The sequence below is a fragment of the Syngnathus leptorhynchus genome, chromosome 5 (assembly GCF_054491065.1).
Source record: "Syngnathus leptorhynchus isolate UIUO chromosome 5, UIUO_Slep, whole genome shotgun sequence".
In the NCBI taxonomy this organism is placed as follows: Eukaryota; Metazoa; Chordata; class Actinopteri; order Syngnathiformes; family Syngnathidae; genus Syngnathus; species Syngnathus leptorhynchus.
The window spans coordinates 17,421,459-17,446,856 of NC_141199.1; the positions used below are offsets into that span (position 1 = coordinate 17,421,459).

General features: G+C 47.8%; 2 protein-coding genes across 9 annotated transcripts in view; one reads left to right on the forward strand and one right to left on the reverse strand.

Moving 5' to 3' along the window:
• Positions 1-860: 860 nt before the first annotated feature.
• The window catches only part of mad1l1 (mitotic arrest deficient 1 like 1), a 29,129-nt gene continuing 4,591 nt past the window's right edge, over positions 861-25,398 (reverse strand). For 5 of the 8 annotated variants that reach the window (XM_085911809.1, XM_085911814.1, XM_085911808.1 and 2 more), the window contains 15 exons: positions 24,875-25,054; positions 24,672-24,796; positions 24,519-24,600; positions 24,308-24,438; positions 24,055-24,169; positions 23,908-23,969; positions 21,897-21,983; positions 21,095-21,239; positions 18,879-19,019; positions 18,762-18,818; positions 18,113-18,201; positions 17,949-18,039; positions 16,094-16,304; positions 15,754-15,947; positions 9,944-10,618 (listed from right to left, as the gene is read on the reverse strand). In XM_085911809.1, the coding sequence (XP_085767935.1) occupies positions 10,466-10,618; positions 15,754-15,947; positions 16,094-16,304; positions 17,949-18,039; positions 18,113-18,201; positions 18,762-18,818; positions 18,879-19,019; positions 21,095-21,239; positions 21,897-21,983; positions 23,908-23,969; positions 24,055-24,169; positions 24,308-24,438; positions 24,519-24,600; positions 24,672-24,796; positions 24,875-25,054 (1,863 nt within the window). In that variant the 3' untranslated portion in view covers positions 9,944-10,465. The other 3 variants (XM_085911813.1, XM_085911807.1, XM_085911812.1) reach the window with 3 other exon arrangements.
• On the forward strand, positions 3,745-6,771 carry LOC147057449 (protein ELFN1-like). The gene is made up of 4 exons (XM_085911815.1): positions 3,745-3,977; positions 4,042-4,195; positions 4,284-4,450; positions 4,532-6,771. The coding sequence occupies exons 1-4, from the start codon at positions 3,745-3,747 to the stop codon at positions 6,561-6,563; spliced, it is 2,586 nt and encodes an 861-aa protein (XP_085767941.1). The 3' UTR covers positions 6,564-6,771.

Consider the following 25,398-nt stretch of genomic DNA (forward strand, 5'->3'; position numbering starts at 1 on the left):
GTGACGTCACTCGGACACTCCATTAGGTACACCGCCATTTTCAGGTGTACCTAAACACAGGCCACTTCATTAGGGAAAAATCATGGTCAAAGTTTAAATGAAAGTGAAAAGTGCCACACCCGCCCTCACCCCCACTTTCTGATTGGCTGTTGGATCTGTGACGTCACTCGAACACTCCATTAGGTACACCACCATTTTCAGGTGTACCTAATAACAGGCCACTTCATTAGGGAAAAACCACGGTGAAAATTTAAATGAAAGTGAAAAGTGCCACACCCAAACAACCCCCCACTTTCTGATTGGCTGGTTGATCTGTGACGTCATACAGACACAGGTGTACCTAATCACTTCATTAGGGAAAAAAGTTTAAGTGAAAGTGAAAAGTGCCACACCCGCCCTCACCCCCACTTTCTGATTGGCTATTTCATCTGTGACGTCACTCGGACACTCCATTAGGTACACCACCATTTTCATGTTCGTTCGCGAAGATTCACGAGTGACAGACAGCGTGGATGTGCCAGCCGACACACGTTATGCCGACATTGATGTTTTAATTTTTTATTAGTTGGATTGTAGTTGATGGTGTTATTATATCGAATGTGTTTGTGTATGAATAAAAGGTTGAAAAAAAATCCGTTATGCCGACATTTGTTATTTAGGGGGACATCAACTCAACAACGTAAAACACATACGTTGTCATATAAAGCAGTTCACCAAATGTCTGATTTTTATGTTTTAATTGGCGAATATAAAAACAAGGAATAAAACACCAGACACGTTTTAACAAATGTTTATTAAAATCATAATACAAGTACATTTCAAACCAGCAATCTAATGTGAAATTGCAGTAGATATATTGGACAACAATATTTAGGCATATGTATGCATACACATTATTTAAAAACTACTATAAGCGTAAGAAAATAAAGATTACTTTCTTTGGCAAATTGTAAATCGACATTCTGGTTTACGTAGTTGACGCAACACGTTGCCTGACTGATCCGGCCCATTGACTCGTTTGTTGGCGAACGGGAAAGTCAGGATTCGTTCCCTCGTTGATCCATGCATTCTCGCGATGAACTGAAAATGCAAATCACTCACTCACTGACTCGTTCATGAACGGAAAGTGACGTCATTTTCTTCTTCGTTTTGTTTTACGGCGAGGTGGCACTAGCTTTAATACGCATTACTGACACCTACCGGTTGAAGTTATATGAACTGAAAAAAGAACGAATCACTTTAGGAAGTGATTCGTTCACTGTAGTTCACTGAAAACCAATTCGTTCTTTCAATGAATCGTTCACTCACGAGCCAACACTATTTGCTATTTGTGCTCGGACGAGTCGCACACAAACAGGCGCCTGAGTGGTGATTTAGCGTAGCACGTCGCATCTGTCAGCAATGATGAACCTTTCCATCCATCACGACGTCTCTTGAGCGTGATACACACACACACACACACACCTGGCTCAAATCCCTTTTGGGTTGTGCGGCTTTGATGGATTTGTTAAAAATCAATGTCCTTCCATCAAGTTGTTGATGAAGCCGACTTTGTTCCCAAGCACGTTTGACACAAGACGGGTCGGCATCTCCGGCGATTGGTCGCCCGCGTCACTTGTCGGCGTGTGCGTCAGCAGCAGCAGAAGCCGAGCGATTGCTTGCTTGGCTTTGGTCGCTCTTGCTTGCTGGACATTCACACTTCAAGGTGGAGCGTCGGAGGTCACATCTACAAGAAAAATGGAGGTCGTGGAGTTGAACTGTCGAAGGACAACTTGTTCGGCTGTTCCTGTTTTGAGCCCTATTGATTCCTTTCAAGTCTGACAACACGGAGACAAAAACATTTACTTAAAGGTTACTTGAAAAAAAAATCTTTGGGTGCCTGTATATAGGCAAATACGTGAACGTGTGTGTGTCCTGTTCTTATAGGTTTTGGGGACTTGGCAGACAGGGTCATCATTTTGCAGTGTGTGTGTGTGTGTGTGTTGTGTTTGCATGTGTATGAAATAAGACTATGCCAAATCCTTTCATGTCAGCGGCAGTGATCTGGTTTGTTTGTCTGCATGCGATGCCGCCGCATCACTTTCACTTGCTCATCTGCCACATTAGCGTGTATCCAATACTCTGCGTGTGCGTGCGCTACACACACATCACGCTAATGTGAGTGTACTTGAGTGTGTGAAATCCCATCAGGGGGGGGTAAAAAAGCCTCTTTGGCACACGGGCTGACTGCTCGGAGGAAGGAGCAGACTCCATTTTTGTAGCATTACGAGGCGCCGCTTTTGCAAGTTTCATATTACAACATGTCCGAGATGTGATAAATATCCCCTACATTGGATTTTTTGCTGATGAGAATGATGTTAAAAGATTTGCCGTCAAAACAATGTTTGACATTTGAGCGAAACAACAGCAGAGAAGTAAACCGAGACGGATGCAAGCCACAAAACGTGGCCTTGAGGTCAGCGTTTGGTTTTTTTCTTCTCGCGGTGCGCCGGCAGCACATCATTATCACATGAAAGTCGTCGAGTGTTTGCAATTTCCATAAATGTCTTTGCCGGCGCCTCGGGAGCCGCTAATGAAAAGGGGGCGTGTGTCAGTGGCGTACGCGACGGGGCCCGAGCCGCCATCATCGCCGCTGCTGGGAGCGCTAGATTTATTTGATCTTATGTTTTTAAAACGAATTATTAAAGGATAAGAAATAAGGGCGAGATGAGACATGAAAACGAGGGACTCACCAAGACTGAAGCCTCTTTGGTGCACTTTGGCTTCACCGTGAAGACAGTTAGATTGGCCTGATTGAAGACAAAATTTTTTTTTTTTGAAGTTGATAAAAATATTTTCAGTTTGTTGACATCTGCAAATAAAATATGTTTCTCAAAGAAAAAAAGTCTCTCTAGTTTGCGTTGGATTTAATCGAGAGAAGTGTTTTCATTAGCTTTTTTTGTTTGCCACAAAATTGCTTTTGATGTTTACGAAAACACTGGAGTTGGCTTCGACTAAAAGTCGCCTCTGGTGTTTACAAAGACGTTTTACCTTTGAATTGAATCTTCTGGAAGCCTTCGTCATCCGGCTATTATGATTTTTTCACTTTTCTTCACCGTCGCAAACTAGCCGGGTTAGTTTGTGATGCTAGCGACCAGCGGCAGGTACTTGTGCGTGCGTGCTAATGCATTAAAGTTAATCGCGCGTGATTATGATGGGATTGCCCTTATTCTCCTTTATGTCCCGTCAACACGGCGTAGCTAAACGGCTAATAAATACATCCTTTATCGCGTGGTGATTCCCGCCCAGGAAGGTGCCCAAGAAAATGTACCATCAGCGTCAAGATTTTAAATATAGCTGGTATGTGCCTGCGTTCTAAAGAGGCCACGGATAATGCAGGCTGTGGATATTATCATTATTTTATTATGATTATAGTTTTATTTTTCTTACATGACTGAAAGTAGACCAGACCTTAGAGAAGCAAAAAGCAGGTCTAAGTTGTGGCGCAGGCGGTGGACAATAATGGATGAAGATGGTTTTGCCAATTATTAGGAAGTTCTTATCGCTTTGTTCTCTTCTCCTCCAAGGGTCCAATCAGAGCCGGAAATTCGAGGATGAGGGAGCGCGAGAGGAAGTGCTCATCCAATCCGAGGGGCAGACAGCCGCTAAGGACATAAGGACCGACCGCTTTTCATCTCCCAAGTTTCGTGTTCCTTTTTCGTCACTCGATTCCCACTACCGCACATTGTCGGGTGACTTTCTCCGATGGATACCGTGATGACGTTACATCAAGCCCAGCGGCCGAGACGAACCGCCAGCGGGGGGATCTCGCCCTCCGTCAGTTCCTTCCTGGGCTGGGTCGTCCTGCTGTCCGTCGTGCGGTTGCCAGCGGCGACGGCCGACTGCTGGCTCATCGAGGGCGAGAAGGGCTTCGTGTGGTTGGCCATCTGCAGCATGAACCAGCCGCCCTATGAAGCTATCCCGGCTCACATCAACAGGTAACACCTTTCACGGGTCAAAGGTCGAGAACTTTGCCCGACCTTTTATCTGCCTGGACCGCAGCACTATCGTGGATCTGAGGCTGAACGAGAACAAGATCCGATCCGTGCACTACTCTTCGCTCAGCCGCTTCGGCAACCTCACCTACCTGAACCTCACCAAGAACGACATCAGCTACGTAGAAGACGGAGCCTTCTCGGCGCAGTTCAACCTCCAGGTGAGCGCCGACCGATGATGAACGATGCCCCTTCTTAAAGTCACACTATTGGAACATCAAGCCCACCATTCTTTCTACCTCCCCTAAGGTTCTCCAGATGGGTTTCAACAAACTGAGGAACCTGACGGAGGGAATGCTGCGAGGCCTGGGCAAGCTGCAGTACCTTTACTTGCAGGCCAACCTCATCGAAACGGTCACGCCCAACACCTTCTGGGAGTGCCCCAACATCGAGAACATCGACCTATCCATGAACAGGTACCTTCCAAACGGAGCCCCGCCATTGGTCAGATCAGTCCAAGATAGGGTACATGATATCTATTGTTGTGTCTCCGGCAGGATCCAGGCGCTGGACGGCAGCTTGTTCTCAGGACTCTCCAAGCTGACCACCTGCGAGCTGTACACCAACCCCTTCAACTGCTCCTGCGAGCTTCTACCGTTCCTGCGCTGGCTCGCCGCCTTCCCCAACCGGACCAGCGAGCGCATGGTCTGCGACGCCCCTCACGGCTTCTCCGGGTACAACTTGCTGAGCCCTAACCCCCGGGCGCCGGCCCAACGCAACGCCCTGCACGTGCTGGGCCTGGTGTGTACCGAGGACGGCAGCAATTCCACCGCCTTCTACATCAACGGTCTGCTGGACGCCACCACGCTGCCGCCGGACTTTTCCCCGTGCGGACTGGACGACTGCGCGTCGGGAACGCCGCCCGACGAGGTCATCTACCACACCATCTTCACCGAGATCAACCCCGTCATGACGCTGAAGCAGGTGCTGCACTCCACCGCGGTAATCACGGTGGAGATCCCGCACCCTTACCGAAAGATGTACATCCTGATGCTGTACAACAACAGCTTCTTCACTGACATCCAGAACCTGAAGTACCAGAGGCAGGACATCGAACTGACCAACCTGAAAGCAAACACGGACTATACCTACTGCGTGGCCTCCATACGCAACTCCCTACGTTTTAACCACACCTGTCTAACCATCTCCACCGGTCGCGGAGCCAGAACTGAACGGGTCGCCAATCAGTCGTCGGCCACCCACTACATCATGACCATCCTGGGTTGCCTGTTTGGAATGCTGCTCTTTCTGGGCCTGGTAGTCCACTGTCTGAGACGGAAGAGGATCACAGAGGAGAAGGAGCGCAAGATGAACCGAATCCAGAGGACCCTGATCGAGCTCAAGTATGGTGACGAAGGCGATATCGAGGGCGGCGACGGCGGCGGCCCTGTTTCTCAGAAGCTACCCCCCGGTGGGGACGGTCTGTCGAGGATGCCCTACCTGCCTCAGGGCACCGAGATCGATCCCTACCAGTTGCAGGAGGTGCTGGAGACACCTGCGCACAAGCCCGCCAAGCTCAACTACATGGAGGTGAGAGGATCCGCAGTGGAGCGGGAGATGTCACCCCAAGCCAACCCTCAGGGTTCCGTGGCCGAGATCTCCACCATCGCCAAGGAAGTGGACAAGGTCAACCAAATCATCAACAACTGCATCGACGCCCTCAAGTCCGAGTCCACTTCCTTCCAGCAGGGCATCAAGTCCCCTACCTCAGCGGGCGGAGGGGCCGTATCCACCGCCGAGCCGCAACTGGTGCTCCTCTCTGAGCAGCCGGGAGACCGAGGGGGCGAGTTCCTCTCCCCCGTCTACAAGGGGGGGCGAGGGGGCCGAGGCTACCACCATTCCTTGCAGCGGCACCATAGCATGGAAGCCCCCAGCACGTCCAAGAGGCCCAGCACCTCCTCGTCCCCTGGCTCGACCAGGAGTCCCCGTTCCTTCCACTCAGAGGGGGCCTACCACGCCTCAGAGACTCGCTACATCGAAAGGAGCTCGCCCAGCGACCGCGCCGTGGAGGAACCGGTCCGCGCGGTCAACCCGGCGGCGGCCATCCTGCGCGCCGAGGCCCAAAGGATCCGGCAGTACCACGAGCACCGCCACTCGTACCCGGGCTCCCAGGAACTGCAGCGCCACCCGCAGATTTTGCAGGAACTCCACTACCATCCCGGCGGACGCAAGCCCTCGGTCCTGGACCCGCTCACCCTCGGCCGACAGGCCAAGCAGAGAGAGCTGGCGTACTCCCAGCTGGCCCCGCACTACGCCCTGTCCCCCCAGTACCACAACCTCAGTTACTGCTCTAGCCCGGAAGAGGACGAGGAGGAGGAAGAAGAGGAAGGCCTCCTGTGCACCCCCACGTTGGGCCTATGGGAGCGCTTCAAGCTGCATCGCAAGAGGCACCGGCAGGCGTCCATGGAAGACGAAAGCTACGTGGCGGCCGGCCACGCGCTGCGCCGAAAAGTCCAGTTTGCCAAGGACGAGGATCTGCACGATATTTTGGACTACTGGAAGGGGGTTTCGGCCCAGCAGAAGGCCTGAGCGGGCCCGACTGTGACGACACTGTGGAAGACCTGTAAATAGAAACGCCGCATAACCAGGAACCCAAGAATTCATGAAAACAAGGAGTAGGAAAAAATAAAAAATCTTAACTTAGATTCTTTTTTTATTTCTAATCTAATGGAACTCATAGCTGAAACTTATGTAGCTGTTTGTACGTTTTCACAGAGGAAGGAGAAAAGCTTAACTTGGCAGCCTATCCTGCTTTTTTTTTTTTTAGGATGTTGTGTCTAGGGAACCAACAAGAACTGTTTTTTGAGAGACATTTTAAAGGACTGGACACAATTTTAGGCTGGGTTGCCAGGCAACGTTAGTGTCCCCTTTCCCCTGCAAGCCACTCTCAACTTTCTAAAAATAGGTACTACTTCTAGTACCTGGCTAGTAGCAACTACCGGCACGATCAAGCGGATTTGTCATTTGCCACGCCCACATTACGGCGCCCAGTTTGAGTTTTCCTCTCTTCCGACTGCTGAGTTGGCTTTTCAGCACCTCAAACTTGCGCCATCAGGAATATGCGGCGAGAAAGTGTTCCAGCGAGCAGCGTATAACGTGCCAAATGTTCCTTCTGACTTGCCAAGCGCTTTTCTATACAGAATTTAAAGATTTGAAAAAAATATATATATATGTTACTATGATTATTATGATTATTATTATTGATATGGATTGTTCTTATCTTCTTACTGTTCCTATGATCATAATCGTCATTTGTTTGAATGTGGCAAAGGGACGTGATAGAATGGGATGGAAGAGCGCCCCCTTCCTACCTGGAGGACTTCAACGGGGGATACAAAAGGGTTCTCGAACATTCACTCTATATTTGCAACAGATGTTTTTTGAAATGTTTCAGACTTTTCTCCCAACACCGAGTTAGCTAGTTAGCTCAAGTTTTTTGATTAAAAAAAAAAAAAAAACTTCAAATGAATGTCTTTAATTCCCACAAAATAAAAAAAAGTGGGAAAAAAAACTGCACTGTTCAAAAATTCAAAAAACTTTTGAAAGGGAAAAAGAGCTTGGAACTCTCCGGGAAAAAAAAAAAAAAAATGCCGTAGCTCCACTGTGTCTCATAGCAACAGCGGCGTCCTGTTGTCTTTCTTGTATTTTGTCCTAGCTTTTTTTCTTGTTTTGTCTTCTTTCAACATTTGGTTCCACTGTGGTGCCGTTGTGCCAAACTTGACAAATCATAACAATTCTACACACACACACACACACACACACACACACACACACACACACACACACACACGCTTAACATTGACCATTTGCCAAATGTTAAACTGCACAAGAAGGCGTCACATTTTCAAGCAGCCAATCATCCTTAAGACCAAAGTACTGTGCTAAAGGAATTGACAAACCCTCACAGCAGCCCCCCCAACACACACACACACACACACACACACACACACACACACAACACACACAACACACACACACACACACACACACACACACACACACACACACACACACACACACACACACAGCAGTAAACGCAGGTGAATGTATTCTTTGCCAACAGCTAACGGAAGGAGTTTTTCAAGAACGAAAGGGCTCCATTTGCCCTGGGAGAGCATTTATGATCATCAACGTTTAAAGAAAAAAAAATATATATAAAAATCCCTCTTTCTTTTATTTGGAACGAGTTGAAAAGTTGTTGACAAAGGGGAAAAGATGTTTGTGCAAAAACGGCTGAAAGATGGAATGAGCGTGTTCTCACGAGAATGTGGTCGACATCAATTGGGAGGACAAATAAAATAGAGAAATACAAATTGATTCATTTTGCACATTATGAAGTCAAAATGTGGAAAAAAAAAAAAAAAAGAAAGCTCACATTGTAGCGTTGGGGTTTGTTTGGGCTGTCAGGGAACATGTTTGGGTTGCTCATGAGGTTCTTGCTAGCATAAGGGTATTATCGTTAGTGTTAAGGATCTTGCTAGAATCAGCAACATTGTTGGGCTTTTTTTTTTTTACTTAGGGCTGCTGTAAAGGTCAAAGTTCTTGTTAGCTAGCTTAAAGCTAACCCACTAGCTTAGCTTTGTTGTCAGGATTGTTCTTGATCGGGTTGGGCTTGCTAAAGGTTCTTGCTAAAATCAGCACCATTGTTGGGCTTCTTGTTTAGGGTCAGGGGCAAAGTTCTCGTTAGCTAGCTTAGCGCTAACTCACTAGCTTAGCTTTGTTATCAGGATTGCTTTTGCTCGGCTTGGGCTTAGTGTTCTTTTTTTTAAGCTCCAGTTGTGTTCAGGTTTTTGTTATTTTGGGGCGGGTGTGGATGGGATTCAGGTTGAGCTTTGGGTTTTTGTCAGGCGAGGGCTTGGTGCAGTAGCTTCTTTGATGGGTTAGCTAAGTTTTTGTCAGATTCTGACACTTTCAGAAATAGCATTGTTTTGAATCTTTTCATATTTCTTTGTTTACACTGAGCCTCAAGGCTATGGAGTGACTTTTGGTTGAGAATTTCAGTCTACCATTGTGGCGTGCTTAATCGGTACTAAATTCTCCTGAGAACACGTTGACAAGGAAAGAAAGGCAAATTGTATTTTATTGTTTTTTGTGTGTGGGGGCGTGGTCACAAAGCACAGTCCAAGGCGGTGGCAGCCGAATTGTGGCTTCAACTCAACAGCAGCCTTAAAAAAAAAAAAAAAATCTCTTCTCTTGTGTTTCTTGTCATCTTTTGTTTTCCAAACTGGACTGGCTTTCCTCTGACTGCCGTTTTATAACCGCAGCGCCAACGTTGCCATTGCAGCCACGTTTCGGTTGGACTCATTTCTCTCAGAGGTCACCGGCCTCGAAAGCGGGACTGGACAGATCCCGTTTTGACGTCGGACACGCTGTGAATTCCTCGGCAAAGAGACGCAAGTCTGTCGGACGCTTTCATTTTTTTTTTCTTGTTAAAACGATTCAAAAGAGCACAATAAAGATCGACGTTACTTTACTCACTCGCCTGCCTGCCTGCTATCATTTGTACCGTCCGGTCAGGTTCTGCTATCTGTTAGGTGAGGCTCTTTTATCCTGAAGATGAGACGGGACGGGACACGTTCACAGTTTCGACAGGAAGGAGAAGAAGAAGTGATGGATGGTCCCGCGGGCCTTCAACTCTCCTCTGTGGGATCGAAGGAAGGAAGCGAGAAGAAAAGCAGCACCTTAAGTGTCGGGATGCATTAAACATGGAGTGGAATTGCATTTGAGCATTTATTGGCTGGGAAGGATGATGTGCTTTTAAACAGGACTCGCTGAGGGCATGTGTGGGTAGGGGGGGTGAGCGATGCATGCAGCTGAGAAAGCTGAGCAGCTTTGGAGCAGCTGCTGAATATTCAACAGCTAGCACCTTCATTATTTCGACACCAGCTGATGACCTGATCGCAGAAAGATAAGGAGGATGCACACCTCAATCAAGACTTGGCTTCTTTCTGCCCTAAGCCGACGCAAACATTTTTAAAAACTGTTACTATACTTGGTCACTTCTTTTTCTTTTTTTAAATAGCCTTACTATACATGATCATTTATTTACTACTACCATACTTTGAAAACTTAATCCCAAACTTAAACTCTAATTTGAAACCTTAACTCTAGTTTGAAAGCCTACTTTGAAACCCTAACCATGAAATTAGAGTTTTGTATTACAAAAGCAGCACATGGACAATTTCTAAAATTCAGGCAAAAAAGATCAAGAATCCCATAAAAGACACATTTATGGAGAAGTACAAAAAAATGGATTAAAAAAGTAGAAGGGAAAATGAAGAACAAAGTAAAAATAAAAATACAGATTTGACGAAATATCGTCCTTCCAATATTTACAACGTCTACTCAACTTTGACGTTGATTTTACAGGAAAGCTTTCAAAGTCAGAAACGAAAAAAGTGCAACAAAGGCGGCGGCGGCGGCGTACGCGGTCAGGTGATGACGGTCTGGCGTGCAAACAGGTCGATGGTCAGGGTGGACGTGAAGACGGGGATGCTGTTCTGCTGGTGCAGGTGCAGCGCCACCAGATCGCCCAGCGTCCGCGAGTACGCCGTCTCGATCAGCTCGATGCTTCCCGACAGACCCTGAAACGAACAAAACAAAAAAATGAACAAAACTCAAAAGTATCTGACACAAGTAAAGCGGGATCGCTCGGTCAGGCGTCGAGCGTCTCCCGGGGGAATCGTCAAGATGGCGTCTAAATCTGGGCGGATTAATTAGACGGAGCAGCTTGGGGCGACGGAGTGGAGATGAAAGCCGTGAGGGAAACCAAGGATGGAGTAATTAAAAGATCTCGTCAAGGAAGGAAGGCGAGAGGGAAGGAGACACGGCGCTCGTCAGGGGAGCCCAGCGGCACGTCTGAAACCCGTTGCCACGGAGACCACCGTTGCCCCCTCCCATAGCAAACGTCCACTGGCAAGTTACATTTGCGTGTAAAGTGACAACATGGAACCCGTTAAGGTCAAGGGTCATCGGGACCGAATGTTGTGTCTCGCGTCTTGAGCCAAATGACAAGCTAGCAATTTGCTGTTGCTTTGAGACACTGAATATCATATCGCCCCCTACAGGGTTGGGGCAAAACTGCATCACATAAAAGATTTCCCATCACCGGAATGCTAGGAACCCCTTTCGCGCTTGCCGGGAATTGTGCCCAGGTGCTAGCTCGGGGTCAAAGGTGCCAAGGTGGCGTAACTTGGACGGCTTTACTGGCAAGTGTTTTCATTTAAAAAAAAACGGCCGCCACACCATTCCTTCGCTCTTTTCATCTGTCTATCCAATTAAAGGAAATCAATATTGTCTGCCTTGAGGTGCAGGGCGGGGGCGGGGCTTATTAGTGACCTCATCCAAGCGAGGCGCCATCTGCCGCCTGAATGCTAATGGCGCCCCCCCCCCCAGCTTTAATTGGATGAATGCATGCAAAATGCAGACGACCTTGTCTCAATTTAAATGCAGATTTTGGCATTCAGTAAGAGCCATTTTACACAATGTCGGAATCAGCGCCTCGCCTTTCCATATTCATATGGCAATCACGAAATCTCCAACGACGCCGTTGATGTCATCATTTCAACTGGAGCGCTTGGAGCGGAGCGTGGGTCACGCATCGCCTAGCTGAGGCCTTTGATCTTCAGACGTGTGGCCAACCAATAGAAGAAGAAAAAAAATCAAATTCTGATGCCTTATTGCTCCTAATTAAGAACATTTGCGAAGAGTTTCAGCGGAAAAGTCGTTGGCGCCGTGTCAAGGTATCACGACAAAGTCTTGAACCGCTTGACTGCGTTTATCCGCTTTTGGCACTAATTAGACATATCGGGCGCAGTATTTTCTCCATAAAGGTCCAATTAGCAAGCCAAGGGCTCTTTTTTTTTTTTTTTTTGTAGCTGTATGAGGAAGCGAGTCTTCTTTTAATTGGCTGCCTCGCGATCAATGCGGCCAGAGCCGATACGCGATCTTGACCCAAAGTCTCGGCCTTGAATTACAAATCAAAGCTTTGATTAAGTCTTAAGAAGTCATTCAAACCCCAGGACAAGAAAAAAAATCTCTTCTCAAAATATGGGGGGATATTTATGAGAAAGAGGCCTTTATTGGAGGGCAAAAAAAATAAATAAAAACCCACCCCGCATTCAATTAGCGAATGGAGCAAATTGGACGTTTACGGGACTTTTGACGTATGGCGGCGCAAAGAAGAAGGGCCGCTAATTAGCCGGCGCCCGTGAATGCTTTTCATTAGCGGCCGTCAAAGGAGAAGACGTCAACCTTTGCGACTTGTTAATGGGCAAATAAAGCGCGGTGAAAAAAGGCTGCGGGTAATTCAAACTTTGTGGAACGAGGGCGATTTCGTCGTTAACCTCCCGGTGGACAGCTAGTGTTGCCATGGCGACCGTGGACATGCTGTGGACAAACACTAGGGTGGGGGGGGGGGGGGCGTGACAACTTCCTGTCAGGCGGCATCAGAGTCAACAAGGTCTGCATTTAAACTGTGGACATTTCCCTCGGAAGGTTTTGTAGCGCGACGAGCTAAGAATAAATAATTAAAGAAAATAATCTGTAATTCCGCTGGTGTATTCCCATCAGCGCTTTGGTGGCATTTCTTATTGATGTTTTAGGATTAAACAAAGCAAATGTTGTCATTACCCTGCTGCTTCTGCTGCGTGTTGATAATGACCTTTTTGCTCAGCTGCGCGGATATTTGGATACAACACACACACACACACACACACACACACACACACACACACACACACACACACACACACACACACACACACACACACACACACACACACACACATCCCCCATTTTGATGTGTCTAAACGGGCCTTGTGTCAATAATTGACTTTGGAGATTTTACCTTCTACACTAACTGCCATGGAGGCTTTTATTTGTCAACTCGACTCTATTTCAAGCCCTCACCGTCGCCGTGACGTCCGTATTCGACCAGTACGTTTTTCAGCAGGTAGGTATGGAAGAGGGTCTTGGATTAGCTCATCGGTAAAATTCTGCTGTGCAATCTGGCGTTGCTTTGTTTTGGATTTGAGCGTTTGAGTCAAAATGTAGTCGTTTTCTCTGCTTTTGGTTCAGAAACAAATGTTTTTAGTGGCACGCTCAGGCACATTGATGTGCATTTTAAGATGGCCGCCTCAGTGCACGGTAAAGCGCCACCTTGCAAAATGGGAATCGACAGACGGAGATCAAACCTGCACGCCGCCGTATGTCATGTTTTATTCTCCGCCCTAACTCGGGAAAAAGTGGCGGGTAGAAAAACAAGTCTAAAAAGAAGCAATAACAAGAGACGGCACAGACTCGGGGCTCGGCGTGCTTCTATTGATTTGCTCATTAAATAATAATAGAAAGAAAGAAAGAAAACATTGCGCGGCAGCAACAAAAGTCAAGACGGGGGAGAAAAAAAACCTTTCAGTCTCTCCATTTCCTTCGTTCTACCTTTTCCCGTGGCTCCGTCTAATACGGGGAGGAGATGGAATCATGAACACAAACATTCACCAATTTAGAGGCGAGAAGTGGGAAGCAAATGCAAAAAACATCCAATTGCAGTTTCCCGCGCATGTATGGCGGGCTGGCGAGGAAGCCGAAGCACGTTATGAGCGGCCTGCCTTAATGAGCCACCTGCGTTTCATCGACCACTCGGTGATTAAGCGGCGCTTTGCGCAGGAGCGTAGTAAAGCGGTCGACGAGACGCCTCGCATTCGTTCCGAGACGTGCGCCTCAAATCATCTTTCCCCATTGAAATGAACACAATTGTCATTAATTGGTTCCACCTCAAAAAATAAAATAAAAATCTAATGTTCAAAACAGTGAAACTCTTTTGTGTAAAGTCACGCCATCACTTTGAAAACTTGCGAGAAGGAAATCAGTAGCTGGCACAGCTACATGTGGTTTATCTCCCTGATTAGCAGAAGCTCATAAATACCTCATCACGGATGCTAATCAGACGTATCACCTGGGGGGGCCGCGCTAAAAATACTAAGATGACACACAGCGGCTCCTTTTTCTTACCTCCACAAATGAGCACTCCATGGACACATTTATTCACTGACACGTTGCCGGGTGAAGACTTTGGCAGAAGAGGAAAAACAAATGGCAAAAATTGGACGCTAACCAAAGGTGAACTGGGCCCAGGTCCAAGCGGGCAAATGACCCGTGGCAACTTCTCGCTTAGGCGAGATGGCGGCGTGATTGAAACCGATTGAGATGTCGGAGCGGTGTGAAAGACGCTTAATAGAGCTTGAGTTTCTAACATTAAAAAATTGAGAAGCAGCATCAAAAACTGTTAGCGGCGAAACGTTAGATGAAAAAAAAAAAAAAAAAAAGAACCTCACGTATACATTTGATTGTTTACTAGGCGGCGTTTTGCCTGAAGCGCCCACGGCGGCAGTTTGACTTTGGATCTTAATTAGCATTTCCATTGTATCCTGTGGGAATTATTTTTCATAATTGGGGAATAAACAGCGTGTGTGCAGCGGCGGGAGCAGGTTAAACAGCTTACACCACGGCGGGGATTTGGGTGGCGTTGTCTTGACGGCCATATTAGCGGGATTATCCCGCAGCCCCCGTGGCTCACTTGAATAACGCTTGAATCCTATTTGGGACACTGGCGTACTTCGTCTGTTATTTGTCAACGCAATTAGTCCAAAGGTTTCCGACATTCAGGGTTTTTGGAACAATATTCAAAGTGGTTTCCGATCAAAAGTGTGTTTTGGGGCTTACATTCTTAATAAAGCTAATTATGTTGTTGTTTTTGCTTTTGTTTTTGGGATTTTTGCTCTTTGTGAATTCACATGTTGGTCATTGCGTATGTGTCAACGTTGTACTGCATTAGCGGAACACACCTCGGCGGAGACATGGGCCACCAAGTGTGTGTGTGTGTGTACTCTCACAAACGGCAGAAGGCAGGCTGAATACTAAACAGGATAGCTGTGTGTGTTTTGCACACGTGTGTGAGTGTGTGCACATCTGTATGCATGTGGTCGGACGGAGAGGGGAGGGGCTGAGGGGAGAAGACGCGAACACGGTGCGAGGAGCGCGCAAGCGTAAGAATGTGACACTGTACACTTATGCGGGCTTTATGATTGCGTGTGCGCGAGCGAGCGAGCTTAATAAAAATAGACAGTGAATTATCTCTTGTGGCAGGTGGATTGGGCGCAGACGCGCGAGCTCTTCATTAGTGATGATCTCAAAGACACGGTCCTTCAAGAGCCCAGATTAAATTCAACGCCAATTCAAAACGCTGTTACTGACCAAAACAGCAGCACTTAGCGAAGGAGCGTACCGAAGATGATCTTGCATCATTTAGTCATCGAGGCAATCCCTAAATTCATTCATAATTACATAAATAAATACAAAGGGGTGTGCGGCCCAATCTAGTGGATTTGTTATAGCTCATGCTATTTTAAAAAAAAAACATTGTCGGGGTCGCAATGACCCGGTTGATTCATCGTACTTAAGGCGGCGGCGTTTGCTCAAAGGCAAAAGGACTCGGCGCGCACGCGTCTGTACGGAGCCGGTATCGATTTATATCGGTCGGACCCGTCAGTCTCTGCCCGGCAACACGCTCACACACACACACACAGAAAGAAAGAAGAACAGAGTGTTGCCGTAGCGTGGTTGTCGCTCGCACGGCTGAGTGTGGCGCAAAGCAATAAGGTGGCCTAATGGTGCATAAATTGGCTGGCATCGCGCAAGGTCAAAGCGCTCTCTGTCCCACCTTTTTGAAGACCAAGCAGTCCTCCATGTGCTCGGCGTAGACGGAGGTGAGCCGGTATTGGTTCTCGATGGGGATGTCCAGCTGGTAGCCGGTCAGGATGTAGCAGACGGTGCGGAACTCTTGGATCTTCTGCTTGAACACCTCCTTCAGACGCTGGTTCTTCAGCTCTGACACCTCGATTTGCTTCAGCAAATCTGAGGTGGAAAAAAAACGTGGAAGAGCTGCTTCTGACTGGGGCGGATTTTGGCTAACTAACTCAAATCGGTCAAACTGGGTCAGGGACTGAGTTGCTAACCAAAACAGCAGCACCGACAAGTACTTTCTGTCACATGCTACTCACCTAGGACCTCCTTGGGCGGCGGCAGGTTAAGTTTGGCCTCCTGCAGGGCGGCATCCATGTGGCCGCTCTCCTGGCTTTTGCGCACCACGTCGCGAAGGCGCTCCACTTCCTCCCGCAGGGCTTCGGCCTCCTGCTGCCGCTGCTCCTTGGCCGCGGCGGTGGGGTTCATCTTCAAGTTAACCACGCGGGTCTTGAGGGGGTCGTAGTCGCCCTGAGGGACGCCGCAGATGGTGACAAATCACTTCATTGCAACTCTCGCCGTTATTTGAATAACACGGGACACAGAAGTCGGGTCCAAATAAAGATAAATACGATGCAATAACTCAACAATGAAAGGGAAGCAGAAAGCAAGCCATTTTTTTTTTCTTCCTCAAGCCAAAACAACAAACAAGCAAATGAATCTTAACCACCGCCGCGCAACACGAGAATCAAATTAGCTCCGGTTGCACGCAGCCGCTGCGAGGCAAACGGAGATCAAGCGACGCGCCGTAAACAATCATTTAGTTGGCGATAGAAAACATGAGTGCAGATTTTAGCGCCGGATGCACGAGTACCGATACCGAGTATCGATCGATACCTGGGACTTATTTCAAGGTATCCGTACGAAAAAAATCGGTTGCAATGAATCCTTTGAGCCAAGACGCAAAACATGTTGTCGACTTTTCAAGCTAGCACCAGCCGAGCTGTTTTGGGCGGCATTACGTTTATGGATGTAAACAGACGGAGGCGTGAACTAGGGCTTTATCGGGCTATCTCGTCTCATCTCGGCGCGGCGGCTGGCTTGACGCAATCCCTTGCAAGGGCAACAATTTGCTCCCGGCTCGGAGCCTTGACAGAAAACAACGTGAAAGACAAAGCGGGGAAATGTTCCGTCATATTGCATCTGGAAAGTGGAATTAGGAGGGAAGGAAGCAGAGTGGTGTGAAAGAGGAAAAGCTTGTTTTCATTCCGCAATACCTTGTCGAGAAAGCCGCTAGTAGGAAGGCTGGACAAGTTTGGAAAACAACATTGAAGACAATTTAGCCCAACAAGGACTCAGATGAGATGACGCTAATAAACTGCTTGGGAGAACATATCAAACACTTGAGTCCTGAACGGGAATGATTTCAAAATAAATAAATAAATAGAAATAATAATAAAAAATATATATTTTATTTATTTATTTATTGATTGATTGGGCAAATTCAATGAACCTCAAGAGTCTGTTTTTGTAAATATTAAAGTCCGAGCGTGTTCACACTTCTCGGGTTTGGTGGAGCGCGCTCAGCAGAAGGTTTCCATCTTTAACGACCCAAACGTTTATGGCGCGGAAAATATCAACGCTTTCGTCTTCAGTGAACCGAACGCGCATTCTTGTAAACATTGACGGCAATCTCGTCTGCGGTGAACCTCGTTTATGTCTTTGCAGGTATAAAAAGAAAACGACATCTTGTGCTTCTTCAGTGAACCAAAAATCCAACACGGCAGCGAGGCTCGGTTGAATGTCAACATTTTGGCCGTGCGTGCATTCCTCGCCCCCTCCCGCCCCAGCGAGCGTGGAGAATTCAAGTGGGGGTGCATCTCCGAGGAGCCAACCCGCTCAAACCTTTGCCCATTTTCACGGTAATTGCCTTAAACGTGTTGGTCATGCTCGAGAACACACAGATTCCTGACACACCGGGCAAAATCGAAGCCCAAACGCTGCCTCTCACGTTTCATTATCGGCGCGCCGGGCCGCCTCGGCGGGGGACCCGACGGCCGCGGTGATGAAAGGCCTCACATGAGGACAATTGGAAACGAGGAAGGAGCTTAGTTAAGTGGGGCTCGACGCACATCTTCTATGTTGATGAAGCAATTCAGAGAATTCGGTTCTTGCCTGGATGTTGTGTCTCTCCAGTCTTATCTCCAGCGTTTCCTTCTGCTCCTCCAAACGCTGCCGCTCCGCCTCCAGATCTTCAATTTTCTGCCTTTAGAAGAGACAAACGTGACTTTTAGGGGGGTATGACAGTGGCCCTCGGGGACAGCTGGATGGCGAGCTACCTGAGCATGGTGACCTCCTCTTTGCTCACTGAGGAGCCGCCGTCTGTCGAGGCCTGGAGCTTCTTCAGAGAATCCAGCTCAAACTGCATCTGGAAAAGAAGATGGGGTGGGGGCATTTTTTTTTTTTTTTCCTTCATGAATCTCCATCCGAGGTGCGCCCCGAGACTTTGTCCACATCTCTGCTCTGACAATTATCCCCCATTTCCATTTGCCTCCTTTCGCTGACAGCGTGTGCCGCTAATCTTCCCCGAGACAGAGAAGTAATTACTGCTCTGGCAGACAGGTGGATTTCACGCGTTGACAGCGACTCGCCGCCGGGTTGACGTCTCCCCGGCAACGGAGGGGCTATTAAAAAGTAGGATGGAGCGAGCGAGCGAGAGAGCGAGCCGGTCAAAGTTGAAGACGAGCATGTGCGTCCAACTCCGTGTCGCCGTTCCGCGAGTTTCATATTTCAATTAAATTGAGATGAGAATTTTTTTTTTTTTTTTTGCTGCGCTGTTGATATTTTTAGTCGGCACTTGAATATAGGCCATGTTTTCCACGCGGCAAACATCAATCAAGCGGCGAGGTCAAGAAAAAGCGAGCAGCGTGACAGCGTTGCTATTCCGGCTTGTTTACCAAACACGTTTGGCGTGGATTTCCGACTTACGGTCTGAAGTTGTAATTTGAGAGTGGCGCTCTCGTCCTGCGCTTTGGCCAGCTGCGCCTGAGAACGCAAAAAACACGTTGAGATGAGGTGGCGGAACACGAGCCTGTGATGTCACACCTCCATCTCCGTGTTGAGGTTCTGCGTCTTGTGCAGCAATTCGTCCGCCTCCTTCAGACGCTTGCCGAGCTGCGGCGAATGTTCGGCGGGCGCCAGCTCGCTGTCGTACGACTCCAGGATGGAGCGCATGCCGTCGCGTTCCTGCCGACACACACGCGCATATTAATCTCCTCGCAGAGAAGGTCGCGACTTGGATATTTCTGACAGCTAACATTTGTGAAAGAAAATGAAGTGTGTCTTGTTATTTGCTATTTGGCTGATTGGCCTGCCACTTCTCGGCAGTTGGCGCCTGGTAGACGGAGAAAGGCTTTTTCTTTTTTTTTTCCAAATGAGGAACTGGCAGCTGACGAGAGGTGTCGGGATCGCTTGTCACCGTGACTCTAAACGGGAGAAGATGAAAGGCAGGCGCCTAGCACATGACGTGATGACGCCCGCGTGTCACATCGCACATACGAGGGTGTGCTTGTTGTTGCAAATGAAAAGATTTACATATGATGGGCTCTGTCTAAATCCTGCACGCTGGTGATTTAGACTTGATCATTGCCATTGTGACCTATCTGCCAGAGGCACTTCTGCGCCGATGAGGGAGCGGTCACTCAATCTTACGAGATAAAAAAGCTTCCTCTCGCCGCCGCACACTTAAGTCTTGACGAGCGGAAGCACAGAAAAACAGAGTGCAGAGAGACGCGGGCAAAGAAAAAAGCTCCTCAAGTCTGCGCTTTCGCAAGTGTCACTCACTGCGACGCCACATCTCCAAATAGCTCGTCGCTGTCACCGTGTGCAAAAAAATAAAAATCTGACATATCATAAGACGGGATATTTGATATGCAGATGTAGATAAATGTATACATTTACATTACAGGCCTTTGTTTCGAGAAATATTTTGGACCTTTATCATTTTTGACTGCATTGTAAAAAGTCACACTCGATCCAGCGATTGGTGTGGAAAAGTCTGTTTAATACCGAGCGTGTCCTCAAAGCGAACCTCGCCGACATCAAAATCAATGCGTAATGGCTCTGAAATGGCTCCGGAGAGACCCGCCGACGGCCTCATGGTGTCAAAAAACAAAAAATGATTACTAGAATCAGACACTGATGAGGCCCACCAGCGAATTCTAATTACGAGGTGTTAAGGTCACGTAGCAAAAAAAGGGGAAAAAAAAAAAAAAAAAAGGCGAGACAAAAAAAAAAAAAAAAGGGACGTTTAGAGGTCGGGTTCCGACAGCTGAGCCCCGCTGGCTATTTACTGTCCATTAAGGCGCGTTTCATCTAAATCAAAAATCAGTCAGATAAAGACTGAAAGGCTCTTCATTTGAAACCAAATAAAATAAACAAAAGGCAACGGGGAGGACGCAGCGATAAAAGCCTCATTAGCATTTTCATGGATGCCCACAGGCTGGCAAAAAAGATGGTGGACAAACTTGGGCCTAACCTTGTTGCATTTGTCTGAAGTGAGAATTGTTGTGGCCTATGATTGAATCATTCAAAAATCTTTTTGGAGAGGTGACCTGAAAATTGTGTGTGAATGAACCAATTGCAAACCATTTCGAAAAACGATAATAATTGTACTAATACTTCCTTGTGGCAATGATGTTTTGTTGTTGTTGAGCAGTGCTGCTTTTGGAATCGAGGGGTGGATTGACTTTTTATCGGCACTGTAAAAGTTGAAAAGTCAGCGGACGGCAATGACTCACGTTCTCCTCCTCCTCCGCCTCGTCTTCCGAGTGCTCTTTGACGTGCCCACATTCTGCCTTCAGTAACGGCCTCAACAACCTTTTTTTTTTTTGCGGTGGGCCGGAACCATTTTCCAGAGCGTATCAAAGTATCCATTAACCGAGGCGCTTTCCCTCACGAGGGTCGCCGGCACGACGGGGCTTCTCCCGGCAGACTTGGGGAAGAAGTGCAAATTGACTTTCCCGTCCGAGCGGGGTTCGTTTATGGTTCTGTGACATTTTTCTTCTGCGTTCTGATTTGACAGAATATCGGAACCACTCCATTTTGTGTCAATTTGTCAAACTGGCGCCAGGGATTATTGATTTATTTTACTTTGTCAAACTGGTGTCAGGGATTATTGATTTATTTTGTTTTTTGTTTATGTATATTTAAATTCTCTCCAACAGTATTGCCATGATACCAAAATCCGATTTTGAAAAGACCTATGTGGTCACTGCAGTTTTGCCTTGGTCTTTGTCGAGGTGCGAGATTGTCGTCAATACCTTGGTGAGTAGCATAAGCCTCTTCTGCAGCCGGCGCAGGAGCACGTCGTGCGTCTCGCGCTTCTTCTGCTCCTCCAGCGTTTTGCCGCGCTGCTGCAAAAGCTCTGCCTGCAGCTCGGACAGCGAGCGCTCCATGCTCCGAACGCTGAAAAGGGGAGGAGTAACGTTAGGGGGGGGGCGGAGTCTGTGAAATTGGCTAAACTTTGGAGCAATATGATCCCTCCGTGGCCCGACTTTTTGAATCTCGCCTTCACTTTGGCGAGTTCAGTGGCGCGACAAGACAAAGCAACTTATCTTGCCTTCGTTTGCACTCTGGCATCATTCCCCCCCCCTCCAAAAAAAAGCTTTGGGGATCAATGATAACGCCCGAGAACAAGTCGCGCGTCAAATCCTCTCAGAGATGAAATGCGGCGCTGCTGCCAGGGCCTGATCAATAGGACGCTAATTATACTGGTGGATGGGTAGAGGGGGGGGGGCTCCCCTCCCTCTGCCCATTCTTCTGTTTGTAATATTCCGTAATGAAGCCCATACGTTGAGCGGCGGAGACGCTTGTTAGCTAATGAAAGCTTTCGGAGGAAGCGTGCGCACGCGACCCTCCCTGTAGACTTTCACCTCGGCCTATGGAGGGCGCCGTTAATTACGAAGACTTTCTCCTTCTCCTCCGTTCCCGCACACAATTTACCGTTAGCCGCGCTATCAGAACGTGGGAGCACTTTAATTAACTTGGTGACAATTATGGAGTTGCGCAAGATACGCTCCGCTGGATGTGTGTGTGCGGGTTGAGAGGAACTGCGGAGGTTACCGGCTGCTGAGTGTGTAGTTCTGTTCTTTCAGGGCAATTTCCCTCTGCTGGATCTGAATCACCTCCCTGGACAGATCTTCGGGTTTCCTGTAACAAATAACGGCCGGATCAATGCCAAAACATGTTGTCGCGCTGGGAGGCCGGCGGGGTTAAACCTACACCGCCACCAAAACACATACACGCCACGATGCAGAAGGTCACATTGGTAAAGCGAGGCTGAAAGCGCAACTAGCATAGCATCGTTGGCATTCGCGTTGAATGTAGTGTAGTGTGTAAGCGGTTACGCCAAATGTGACCGAGTACTTTTTTTTTTTTAAAAATTAAAGCTCAGTAAGAACATGGTTACGATCTGGAGTGAGATAGGTTGGTCAAAGAAAAAAAATCAATAGGGCAACAGTCGTCAAAGCATAAAAACCTCGGCGGCTCGGCCTTCAAATCAAATCAATAGGTTGACGCGATAAGAATCGGAAAAATCATGAGCAAATGACATGTGGACCATCTCGAGTTGTAAAAAAAAAAAAAAAAAAATCAATGGCGCTCCTGCTTGGCTTGACTTGAACGCAAGCCTCCTCTTCAGATCACGTCAATTCCGTCGGGGCCGACGACAAATGACAAAGCTGTTGAATTTGAAGTTTGGACGAGGAGGGGCTGGATTTATGCCGCTTGGCTTCTTTGCGTCGGGGACCAAAGTAATCTCATGACTAAAATATGAGGCGCCGTGAATCATAGGATGGAATAACTACAGCGATTGCGCACAGCCCGGAGCGGCGGGGATCGGCGCTCGGCCTCAAAACAACACGCCGGCCTCGGAAACGCAGGAAAATACACAATTTATTACCTGTGCATTACTTCCCCTCTTTGCAGACTCGCGCAAAAAAAAAAGCTACTTCAACAAAAGATAGAAAGGGAACAAAAAAAAAAGAAAAAGAAATAAATCTGGATTTCAGGGCATTTTTTTTTTAACATGAAGGCAAATTTGTGTGTGAATAATGCATGAATCCTGGTGACAAAACTCAAGCGTGTGCAGGAGATGGATTTCTATCAAAGTTTGCCCTTGGTGGATACGCACACACATGCTAGGCAACCAAAACATAAGCTTCAAAAACAGTTTGTGAGCAGAGAAGAGCGTTATGAATCTTTCCAAACGTTGAAAGAAAAAAAAATAAAATCATCATAGAAAATGTGCAGTCAAACTCAATCAATCGGCACTAGCAAGACAGCTAATGACTTGTTTGTAAAGCTCAGCAGCACTGTCGGGACAAGCCCATTTGAAGAAGAGGCATCATTCGCTGCCCGCCGTCGCCCGGGGCCCTTTCTAAATATTTATTTGCCGCATTAACCTTTCGTGTTGAGCCTCTGTCGTGCGGCGGGGCGGCCCTTTGCTGGCGGTTTGTGTTTATTTTTTGCTTTAATCCGCAGCACGGAGGCGAAAGCCAGCCGCCGACACGGAAAGAGATCATCGGAGCCGACCGGGGCGAGCCGGGCTCCGCCTGGTCCGTTACAAAAGGTTGAAACCTCGTACGTCGGAGCGACGCCTTGTCCTCACGTGCGACGTAACTGATGGGTCGAGTCCATTCCGAGTGAAAGGCGCGCTTCCTCGCGAGTGGAGTGAGTTACGCAGCTCGCCCGAGGTTACCTTCCATTTAGCATTCTGTTTGCATGACTGTCACACTTAATCACAGAGAGGCGCTCGGTCTGGGCGTGCGCGCCTGTGCGTGCACGCGTCAAGGGCGGCTCGCGGTGTTTTATCATCTGTCAAATCTGCTCGGCTGCTCAAAAGGAAACATGCAATCATTCCCTCATTACTTGTTTGGACTGGGAAGCGTTGAGACAAACACCAGGCAGGTATTTAACACACACACACATATATTGCAATACACCAACAGGCACACAATTAGAAAGTAAGCCGTCCTCGAAAGGGTTGTTTTGGAGAATGACCACAGCTCCACCTTGAGGCCTCTTGTTACATTACACTGGCATTACACTCCCCAACTCACGCGGACGCACTGACCTGATGTTGAGTCCAGTCGATTGGCCGAGGTTCTCCCATGCTCTGACCTTCTCTGTCAACCTCTGTGTGATGAACAACCAAACATGAAAAAAAAAGAAAATCTCATCTTTCTGTAAGTGACTGAAATACAGATTTTGTTTTGGTTACCTCCTTCTCCAGTTCCATGTGGACCAAATCTTCTTTGGTCTTGGCCACGCGCTCCAGCTTCCTCTTCAGGCCCTCCGCCTCCTCTTTCAGAAGGCTGCAGTTCTCTCTGCTCTCCCTGCATTCCCAACGCAAAGCGTTTGGAAACAAAATGACACGCGGGTATTATTTTCTTGGCCGTCCTACTGGAGTATCTGTGAAAGTTAGCCAGTGGCAGACAGCAAACGGAGCAGCTCTAAGAAAACAGAAGCTTGACCTGAGGAAAATGTTCTCCTCTCGGAAGCGCTTGAGCTCCTTCTCCAGGTCGGGCACCCTGCCGGCCTCCGACTTGATGCTCTTCACGATGGCGAAGTCTTCCTCCTGGAGAGAGAGACGCCTCTCTAACTCCTGGGGCAGAAGAAAAAATAATCCATCAAACACATAAAACGGCGGGCGGGCGGTCGCTTTGCTGGCTTAGGTGCGTCTACCTTGATCTTGATGACATGCTCGGAGCAGACCGACTGCGCCGCTTGGAGTCTCTGGCACAGCTCAGACATCTCCTGGTAGTTCCTGATCAAAAAGGACCAATCAGGCGAAGGCGCTCGCTCGCTCGCTGGTCACGGCATTTTGTGTGGCAATACCTGCGCTGTAAATCCAGCTGCTCCTGCAGCGCCTGCTTCTCCAAGGTCTTTGTGAAAACGACAGAGTCCTGGTTCTGGAGCTTCTGTTTCAGTTCACGGATCTCGTCCTTCAGGCCGATGACGGTCTGACGACACAAACGTTCTGTGAGGCTGCTCGATCGATACATTTCTATATCATATGCATGTTTCTCGCCCGTGTGTACCTGGTTAGCGGTGTTGAGTTGGGCGTCTCGCTCGTCCAGCTTCTTGCCGAGGCCCTCCAGGTTCTTGCCGAGCTCTCGGTTGGCCTCCACTTGCTGGGCCAGCTTCTTGACGGCCTCCGTCTCGCGCTCCTCCGACTTCTTGAGCCGTGACGCCATTTCACTGTTCTTTTCCTCCAATTGCTACGGCGGACAGAATCAAAAAGGGTCAGCAATGCTAACCAGCTGACGTTTGCACCAACAAGGTCATCTGGTGGTGACGAAAAAAATGCATTTCATGACATGGCCAAAAGAGGGCTCATTTGTTTGTTTTTGTTTTTTTTGTTTGTCAAACTGCTGACTGCTTATACTAGTGTTTACTGGAAAAACTCACACAAAAAAAAAAAAAAAATACAAAATATATTAGGGGGGAAAACAATTACTAAATTTAAAGCTTTGACTGTCTGAGAATTTAAATGTTTAAAACTAATAAATTGGGAACATTGTTTCAATTCAGAAATAAAATTAAACTTTCCACTATTTCAATT